The sequence below is a fragment of the Desmodus rotundus genome, chromosome 10, assembly GCF_022682495.2.
Source record: "Desmodus rotundus isolate HL8 chromosome 10, HLdesRot8A.1, whole genome shotgun sequence".
NCBI lineage: Eukaryota > Metazoa > Chordata > Mammalia > Chiroptera > Phyllostomidae > Desmodus > Desmodus rotundus.
Window position 1 is genome coordinate 94,551,585 of NC_071396.1, and position 10,729 is coordinate 94,562,313.

A 10,729-nucleotide genomic window follows, 5' to 3' on the forward strand; every position below is an offset into this window, starting at 1 on the left:
GTTACTACATCACAACTGCTCTGGGGAAACCGGGGTTAACCTGTGAAAGCTTGCAGGCCTCCTTTCAGGCACTTTACAGTTAGAAATGCCGGAGTGGCCCCAGGGATGAAGTACTTGATGCTCATTGCTTTACTTTCCCAGAACTGCGTTGCTACAGAACACTCTGATCCTGCCTGCTCTGCCTGCTGCCCACCTGGGTGTGACCTCGGGCAGCATGGCACTAAGTGAGCATGAAGGTGTGCTTGCTGTAATGTCTTACATGGAAATGGCATCAGGACAAGGTCTCTTTTCTTTTTAAAATTCTGCATGGCTCATAGCCTGTGCTTCTGTCCAGTGGCTTAAACTCAGACTCATGCACGAGCTCTCTGTAAAGCCAAAAGTACATTGCCTCTAAGTGCCAAATAGGGTTACCCCCATGAACCATGTAATCAACTATGAATCCCTGGTATTTTTCTTTGGTTTAGCTACAAGCTCAAGGCTCAGAGATAATCCATCTCTAATTCAGGGATGGCCAACAGGCATCAAATACCTGCTCCAAAGTTTTAGAAGTCGATTAAGTCTTAGAATAAAAGTTGCTCATTCATCTTTGTGATATATGTCAGCAATTCAACTCAGTGAAGAAAAAAATGGACTGTGCTTACTCATGAAATCTGTGCTTAGTGATTTTAGAGCAAAGAACATATATAAGAAGTATTACACACAAAATGAGATTAATTTCGTTAACACTGACAAGTATATACACTAAGGTACAAAACAAGTGTTTGACTTGGAAATTTAACTTTATTTATAAATGTCCTATAAACAAAGATGCCATTCCACCCCTTTAAAATATTATAACTGATAATTTCCGTAGAAACCATTTACACAGTTTTAATCTTTCTGCATAAAACTGTATTATGGGATGAGTAAAATATAGGATGGTCTAAAACATAAAAACAAAACAAAACACCTTATCCAGCATGAATGCCCTGGTGACAGATGGAAAGAAGATTTAAGAATCACACCCCTTAATATACTACTCCAAGAACTGAGAACGTGATACTTTCGGGAGAGGTAAATGCTTCACAATAAAGTCTCTTACATAGTACAGTTAGAGCTGTGATTGTTTAGGATTGCGCTTGCAGGCCACTATGTACACTGGTTTCAAAAAATAAGTCATCGTTGTAAAAAGGGCACAGACTTTTCTACTCAGATTTTTCTGCCAGTGAAAATATATAAATATTGATCTGGTCTCATCATTCAGGCCAATACTAAAATAAGAAATGCATGAAAAGAATTTAAAACAAAAACACAATCACCACGCACCTATCTCACCTATGAAATTATAATTCTCCCTGAAGTCAGGTTGTATTGGTCCTCAATAGTACTGTAAATTTGAATTTTTCATAGTCAAGACAACAGAGACAAAATATTTAACGGAAGAGTTCAAAATAAAATCACCCCAATTACCTGTTTATCAGTTTATATGTGAAATTACTTTTTAAAATCCTTTTTGTCTAGGATAACCACTCTCCAAGCATCACAGCTAAGTCACAAGGAACTTCAAAAGTTAAAAAAAAGTCATCCCTGAGAAGTGAGAGAAAACCTCTATAAACACAGAAGTGACAGTACTGCACCTTTGAACAATCTTTACCACACCATGTACTTTTATTAACAGTCGGCAATCAAGTGTATTGCAATCCTGGAGAGTTACTGCTTCTGATGATCTCATCTTTTCGTAATGAAACTGTAAGTGCAACATTAAAAAAAAAACAAGATTTATCAGGTTTTATCAGGTTTACATTTTTGTCAAGTCCAAGGACAGCCAGCTAAGATATGTATCTTCCAATAAAGGCCAAAGTAGTAACTTCTGCTGGCATCTCTTCTTCTGAGTCTCCATTTCCCCCCACTGATCTTCACCCAAATAGTAAAAGTAATACAATTGCAACTGAGTTTATTATTATTAATGGCACTGCAAAAAAGAAAAGAAAAGTTTGTTACTATAAAGAAAATATCTTAAAAAACACTACGTCACAGTTACTAGCATCCAGGAAGGATGGAAATACCAAATAATATGTCATCATAAACATGTTGCCAATACTTGTAACAGGAACATTCAAACATCACTGGACCCATAAAATTCAAAACAATTTCAAGGGAGCTTGTGTGACTGGGAATAAAGGTCACATTGTTACAATTATATTAATACGTAAACCCCTGCAGGTAATGCTGGTGTAGCTCTGGGAACACAGCACACTGGACCCAGGCGGAAATATTCATAGACCCACATGGCTGGTTCTCAGTGACACTTGACATTAGAAATACATTGCAAACATGATTCTGTAGCTTCATCACTAAATTAAGAATGAACTTATCATTCTATTCCAAGTTGTGATTAAAGCAGCTCAAAAAAGAGGAAGACAATGAGACAGAGAGAGAGAGACCGTGAGCGCACAGAGTTTTAATGGTTTTCAAGAAAATGTTCTGAACTCTTCTTTATTGAGTTGCTCTAAAATATTTTCTAAGAGAATAGCAGATATGGGACCTTTATAGGACTCAATATAGCAGATATAGGACCCATACAGGACTCTAGATGACTTTACTACTTGAAGCAACAGAGTTCCAGAAGGCAAGAATATCATAGTCTTTTGACTTTGAGAGGTAACATACAAACAGACTGTAAGACTGAGCATTCCATTGGCATCAACTGGCTTAGAAACAAGAAGCAAACTAAGAAAGAAACCAATAAAGCGAGGTTAAACAGAAAAAAAATTCCCACCACAAAGACAATAGATAGTATTCACACTCAGAAGCTTTGCTACTTAAATCAAACCACAAAATTAAAACATAGGAGTGCCCCACTAGTGTTTCTTCTTACCTCTCATTACGGTTCTTACAGATCGAATCAGGTTCATTAGCTGAGATTTAATTCCTGGCTCCTCTCCGAATCCGCCAATTCCCTGGTCTGTTCCCCAGCCAACTGCATAATATAAAAATGATTAGCTGTGTTAGAATTTATTATGCACTGGCCTTGCTCCCTCATTAGTCATTTTCTGAAAGATTATCTTGAGCCTTTATATAAAGTCATACAACTCAAAAGTACAAACACTATTAAGTGAAATACTTTTTATTTTTGGTAAGCAACAAAAACTCATTTCATTTCCACTTTGGTTTTATAAAGCCAAAGTGGTTTTATAAAGTCCAGCCTAATAAATTATTCCATGGCATTTAATTCAGTAAAGATGACCAATGTAACACTGATTGTTTTTTTTACTCCTTTTATAAGCTAACAAAATGTTTCTCAAGTCAAAACTGAAAAAGTAGTGTCAAGCTGAATAATAATTAATTAGCTGAATTCAGAATTTATAAAACCTAACATAATTATCAGTCTAAAGACACTGTAGCTGAGACTGTCTACATTACATGGGGGAAATTTTGACCTAGACGTGGTCACAGCTTGGTTGGGCCTTCAGAGCATGCTCCCTCGCGTCGGCAGGGGCACACCTTTCTTTCTCCTCGATCTTTTTTCATTTCTCAGTTTTGAGGTCAGGAATTTAGCCCTCTATCCCATTCGTGCTCTGTAAATGAGTCTTCTACCTTCTTCTACATCATTTTCCTGATTTGTAAATCATTATTTCTTTATCTTTACCTGCTAGTTCCTTTCTTTAATTGCCTGACACATTCTTTTAAAGACTTACACGTCCTCATTTCGACAATGTGTCCTTCTCTTGTCCTCATTTCAGGTCCACCTGCCACATCTCCTATGACTACATTTTTTAAATCTCAAATGACTTAATTAATTCCTGACACGTTAACCCTTAAACCTGAAGAGAGAGAACAAGTCTTTATTTTATACAAGTATCAGGAAAAAGATTTCACTTTGCTTAATGATTTTTTGTTTTAGCAGCCTCAGCTGACTAATATAGTTTCATGTTTCTTTTGAATCACTCATCATTAGTACTGGACCTAATAAATACTTGTCTGATTTTTAAAAAATGTATGTTTTTTTAAAAAATAGTTTTACTGAGATACAATTCACCTTCAAGGCCTTTACCCCAGCTCAATGAACTGTTGATATAATTATTTAAAAATATCTGTTCTACTGTAAGATCTATGAGACAGAGACACTGCTACATCTTTTCAACCTGGCACGTAGTGACTGCCCACTTGTTTTAAGGAATGAAGAAAAACTTCCTGCCAATGAATCTAGGAATTGCCTGCTTCTCCAGCTAATCATTCCTCCCTTTTCTGTATTTCACTGTATTTTACTGAATTTATTGGGGAGACAGTGACTCACAAAACCACACGGGTTGCAAGTGCACGACTTAATAAAACATCACCCGCACACTGCGTCGCGCGCCCCTCGCCACAGCGCTGCCATCTTCCTGTGCCTGGATATTTTGTTGAAGAGAGCTGCCTAGTTCTTCACTGCATCGCTGAGATGTGCTCAAGCCTCTCTGATCTAAACACAAGGCCACCTCCACAAAACACATCCTGGAATCCCCTTCCAGTTACCTTTTCTTCATTTCCTCCCACTTACTGATTCCCTTGGATAATCTTGCTGTCTCCATTTTGTCACTTTCCACTTCCTTCTCAACCCACTCCAATATGGATTTTACCTACAGCTGGATTTTTTTTTTTTTTTGTAAAATCACCAATGACCTTACTACCTTGAATCCTTAGGATACTTTTCAGTCCTGACCCTACCTGGTTTCTCAGAACATTCCACTGCTGTGCTACCCCGTCTTCACACGGTCCTTGCCTTCTGTGAAACCCCACTGTTTCAGTTTTCCCATTTCTGTTTTACTCACTCATCAGTTTCTCCTGCCAGCTCTTCCATCTCTACCTAAACATGAGATACTGGAAGAGATTCAAGGACTGTACTGGTCACCGATTCCCTTTGTACTCTTCTTTCCCTGAGCAATTTCTTCTTTTCATATGGCTTCATTTATCATCTGTGGTTGACAAACTCAAAGTTCAACCTCCACTCTGGCTCTTGCTCTGTTTTATGGTTTTAAGACCAACCAACTACTCCACATCTCCACGTGCATATCACACAGACATAATCTCAAACTCGGCACGTCCAAAACGCATTTCATTCTCTTCACCTTCTTATCCACCACCACCACCACCCCGATATTCCTCCAGCACTCTCTAACTCGGTAAAGGTATGACCCTTCACTCGGTTGCTTAAGTCAGAAAACCACGAGGGATCTGACTTCTTCCTTTCTTCCTCTCTTCCTCATTCCTAATGTCCAAACAATAAATCTGCCTTTTCTACCTTTAAATATCTCCTGATTTGTAAGTTTCCTAGGGCTACTGTAACAAAGTATCACACAGTAGGGGCTCAACACAATTGAAATTTATTTTCTTACAGTTCCGGAGTCCAGAAATCCAAAATCAAGGTGTTGGTAGAAATGGTTTCTCCTGGGGGTTCAGAGGGACGATCTCATCCATGCCTGTCTCCTAGCTTCCTAAAGTTAATGGTAATCTTGGCCTTGTTTGGCTTGTAGCTGCATCACTCTGATCCCTGCCTCTCCTGTTGCATGGCCTTCTTCCCACTGTGTGTCTGTGTATTTCTGAATCTCTCCTTATGTGGACATCTCATTGGGTAGCGCCCATCCTATTCCAGTGTGACTTCCTCTTCACTTGATTAACCTGCAGAGACTCATTTTCAAATAAGGTCACATTCACAGGTACCAAAGGTTTGGACTTACATCTTTTGGGGGGGACACAATTCAACCGACAACATGATCCCTTCCACTTTTCAGTGCGGATAGTGGGTGAAGAGATGGACTCTTGAGTCAGACTGCTAAGTTTCAATCCTAGATCTGCCACTTTCTGGCTGTGTGATCTTAGAAAAGTTACCTACTCTCTTTTGGGCTTCAGGTTCTCCATCTGTAAAGTGGGGATAAAACTATCTCATAAGGTTGCCGTCAGGGTTATACAAGTTAATATATGTAAAGCACTTGATACAGACCCTGGCACACAGTGTGAAGTGTTAGTTATTAGTCTTGTTATTACGCCCACTCAGCTGATAGTACGCCACCATCCCTACTTGCCCTGTTTGGAATGGCGCTCCCCATTCACTCTTCTACTCTTCCAATCTGTTCTCCATACTGTAGCCAGGGGGTCTTGCAAATACCACACACCTGATCATGTCACTGCCCTGCTTAAGACCTTGTTTTCGCCTGCCCTAGAGTTTTCTCACCCTCTCAACTTCTCCCACCCCCTCCCCTTCACCTGGGTAGGGTTTACTCACTTATCAGATTCGGGGTTGGACACACTGCCTCCCAGAAGCTTTCACAGATTCACAGGCTGAAGTTTCACTGCACTTCTTTCCCACAATATTCTACATCTCTGTTATTGTTACTTGTTCAGTTTTATTTACATTGACTTCCATGGGAAGGGCAGGGTGACTGCTGTAACCTCAGCTCTTATTACCGGGGCCTGGCACATAATTTAAGCTCAATCAATCTCTTCTGCAGGAATCAATCAGTCAATCTCGTTCATGGGTTTGAGTTTCAGTGACTCACATAGACGTAATTGGCACAATGTGGCAAATGAGACACATAACGCAGTAACGTGCCTCAACTTTGCCTCTTGCAGCAAGCAGCAGCCTGCCCAGAACCGCCTGGAGGCAGCCGCACTGCGGGGTCCCGGCGGCCTAGCTCGTGTCTTCATCTTTGTATGACTCTAGCACAGTTCCTGGCACATCGCAGGCACCAAACACTACGTGCTGAATAAACTTCCTTGGAATGAGGGTGGCTGGATGTCGCGAAAATCCCAACACTGTCCCTTCCCTCTCGCCCCCAAAGCCCAGGGAGCCCCTGGCCCTCCAGGAGTTCATTCACCCAGTCAGCTTTGCTCCAAATGAGCCACGCCCCTCACTCTTTGGCTGCACACTCAGACCCCAGGTTTTTGACCATTAAAAACGATCACAGAGAATTGCATTAAATTACTAAACGCAAGTATTCGCAGGCAGGGGCGTCCCTGGCTCCTCTCAGTTCCCCCCCATCCCCACCCCCAGGGCCCGGCGCACAGTGGGAGTCTGTTTAACGATCTTTACCCCGCTGTTGAGTACAAACCTGGTGAGATGAAAGTGGCTCGGCTTCCCCCGCAAGAAAGGGCCCCAAGAACCCGGCCCTCGGCCGCTCGTCGGTCCCTGCCCCCCTTGTCCCCTCACGCGGCCCGGCTCGGGTCCGCGCCCCCCGGGCTCTGCCGCCGCCGCCGCCTCAGCCCGGCCCCGCGGCCCCACTCACTGTTCTTGAGGAAACGCTCCTCGTGCAGCACGGCGATGGCATTCACGCAGAGCAGGGCAGCCTGCAGCAGCGAGTACAGGGTGAAGGCCATGGTTGCCGGGAGCCAGCCCGAGGCCCAACCGATTCGTCTGCAGCCGCCGCAGGGAACGTGGCACCACCTAAGCCGGCGGCCTCCTACGGCAGCCGTGGAGGACCAAACCGCACGTTCCGAGAAGCTCCGCCCCCAGCTGTCTAAGCCCCGCCCCACGCTAACCTCCATAAGGCCGGTCTGCTCAGCTGTCTAGACAAGGGCTATCCAACGCAAGAGCCACGTGTGACTGTTCAAAGCTCGCATTGTGGCTGGTCCGAATTGTGGTGCAGTAAGTGTGAAATACACACTGGATTTCAAAGACTTAGGACGAAAACAAGGATGTAAAAATCTCCCCCAAATTTAAAATGTTCATTACATGTTGAAGTGATATTTTGAATGTATTAGGTTAATAATTAAATTAACATTAATTTTGTTTATTTCTATTTTTTTAATGTGGCTGTGAGAACATTGATAATGACATGCGAGGCTTGAATTATATTTCTGTTGGACAGTGTTGTACTAGATGCTCCCAAGAGCTATATGAGCGTTAATATTCCTATTTTACAGATGAAGAAATGGAAGCTTTGGCAAATTTTTTTTATTTAAAATAAAATAACATCTTAAAGTTACTCAGTGAGGATCATTCTCTGCTTGATCAAACTCTAGCCAGACTCCTCTGAGCCCTCTGTTAGATCTCGGCCTTGGCCTATAAAAACCACAGATGCTCAACACAGGATTTCATCCACTCTCCACATTAAAAAATTTTTTAAACAGCTCAAGGCCCTATACCTGCCTGAGGGAGCTTAAGGCTGCCAAAGAATTTACTTTGTTCTGGCCAACAGATGCAGATAGGCCCTTGACCCGCCCTGTATTAGAGCACTTACCGAAAGGGCTTAAAATCGTGAGTCCTTCCTTTGTCCTTTTGAGATGTATATGAATGCCCCACAATTCCAGATGTCTTTCTTAAGGGCCCGAAGGCCACAGTGTTTACAATGTACCCGTACTGTGTTGTGTATAATGTGCACCCACGTTTTTGGCCCAAACTTTCAGGGAAAAAATCTTTTGTTTCAATTTTTTAATCCCATTCTTATTTATATTTAGATACTTGTTTTTTGTACTATAAAGGAATTTTAGCATTTATTTTTGAACATATACAAGAAATTTTGTATATGTTTGAAACTTTGATACAAGAAATTTTATGTAACAAAAAATTAGAAAACACAAGAACAGATACAAGGTATTTCAGGCAGGACCCATGTATAAAGCACACCTTTATTTTCCCTCAAAAATTTGGGCAAAAAGCGCGCATTTTACATGGCAAAATATGGTAATCATCAGGAAGGATAAAGTCTCTGTCTCTCAGTCTCTGTGGGAGGGCAGGATGCTAGCTGGTAATTGCCAGCTAACAGAGCTGGCCTAATCAACATTTACACTGACCACACTTAGTATTTTCCACTTTGCAACCTCTACTGAGCCTCTGCTGTCCTCCCTTTCTACACACGCATTCTCCCTTTAAAATACCCAGTCACCTGTGTACAAATTGAGGTTGAGATTAGTTCACACTTGACCCTCTTCCCTATTGTAATAGTATATTACTAATATACTGTCTTTACCCTTCTACTTGGGGTCCCACGTTATCTTTGACAGGAGCAGTAAGAGTTGAGTCTGACACATTAAATTTTAGATATTGTTTGAGGGCAAGTACGGTATGCAGAGCAACTAGTCGAGAGAGAGAGAGAGAGAGAGAATAATTAGTTAAACTTCCAAGAAAAAATTAAGCTTAAATAGGTCAGCTAGTTAATGCCTACAGGGCAAAAGAGATGTTTCGTTTCCCACAGATGCCCATGAACACTATCTCCAAAATCGGCCCTAAGCGCAAATCAGGTAGGGAGAGACCCAGGAAGAAAGTAAAGATCAGATAACCAAAATAACAGGATACCGCACATCCTCCAGTTTTTCAAGGCCCACAACACTCTAGACGCTGGTGACAGAGATGGAGAAGGAAGGTTGCTCCTGTAAGCAGACAGCGAGCACTCCAGGACTTCTCTCTTCACTGGGCTGGGGGGACAGAGGACACACCTGTGGGGCCTTGTTTGGAAGCTTTGGCTGAGCAGTAAATCATAAATCTACTGAAGAGGGGGTAACTGGATATTATGGAGATGGGTGGAGTGGAGGTGGGACCACAGGCTCCCACAGTCACCCCTGTGTGCTGCCTGCCACTGGGTTAGAGTTTACACATCCAGTTTTTTTATTGTCAAAAGAAACAGGTTAACTAACCTCTCTGGGCCTCTGTTACTTCATCTATAAAATTAGGTGATTATGATCTCAAGGCTCCTTCAGTCCCCAGAATCTCTAGATCTAGCAAAAGCAACTTAAAAATATAAGATGGTATAAGTACTAGTACTGTGTTATCTAATTCATCATTTTTCAAAAACCCAGGTTTCCAGCCTAAGCTGATAATAGCAGATTATATCCTTTAAAAAAAATTGTTCCTCTGATGCTCTTACATCCAAAGATATTCAGAAACCCAGAATTTTAAAATACATTTTAGAAATAGTTTTCTCAGTTTTTTCAAAATCACCCCCTAAACAAAAAAGAGGGTAAAATAGATATTCTGCATTTTAGAAGCTTGGGAAAAAAAATGGCTGGCTATGGCCTATTTAAAATTACAACTTGCTGCTTGGTGCCGAGCTTCTGATACGTTTTCATGCATTCATGTTAGACACCCTGTCAGACACCTGCTGTTGAGGATGGAACTTTCTTCAATTTCAAATGCAGATGTCTCCTTATCATTTGCTTCTTCAAGTTTTGTTTTGCTATTTTCACTTCAGACTATTAGATGGCACACTTGGGCTTCTAGGAGCATCTTGCCACAGATGTTCTTTGTAACTAGTAATATGGAGTCAATGTTTTCATTCCTTTGACAAGAATCAAAGAATGGGTGCCTTCAGTAAAGTTTCTTTAGGCAAGGTTGAGCAATGGTTAACATTGGTCCCCAATTAGATGTGGGAACCCTTTAAAGTTAAAATGCCCCAGTTCAAGAGATTGCATATTGAACTCAAATTTTTACCTTTCTCTGTATTGATACCTTTGTATTATTATTTTACTGATCCTTCCTTGATTTGGGTTCATTTTATGACTTGATTTGCCCAGTAGAATAAGGAGGAAGTGATGCTGTGCCAGCTCTGAGCCTAGACCTCAAAAGGCTGTATGTGCTTCTGCATTCTTTCTTGTGCCTCTGAAATTGAGCACAGAGGGGTAGGAGTGGGGCAACATGCCTGGCTAGTCCGCAGGTTCTAGGATAAGGATTAGAGACACCTGGAGCAAAACCAGAAGACCGCACTCAAGCCCAGCCCAGATTAGCAAATCCTCATCCAACCACGGATCTATGAGAATAAATGATTGCTATTTTAAACCT

At 41.5% G+C, this 10,729-nt stretch overlaps 1 protein-coding gene across 1 annotated transcript; it reads right to left on the reverse strand.

Moving 5' to 3' along the window:
* Positions 1–760: 760 nt before the first annotated feature.
* Positions 761–7,425, reverse strand: IER3IP1 (immediate early response 3 interacting protein 1). Its single transcript, XM_024580298.4, has 3 exons — positions 7,242–7,425; positions 2,858–2,959; positions 761–1,951 (listed from the first exon to the last, which is right to left on the reverse strand). Exons 1-3 carry the CDS (start codon positions 7,330–7,332, stop codon positions 1,896–1,898), a joined length of 249 nt encoding a protein of 82 aa, XP_024436066.1. The 5' UTR covers positions 7,333–7,425; the 3' UTR covers positions 761–1,895.
* Between the last annotated feature and the right edge of the window lie 3,304 nt (positions 7,426–10,729).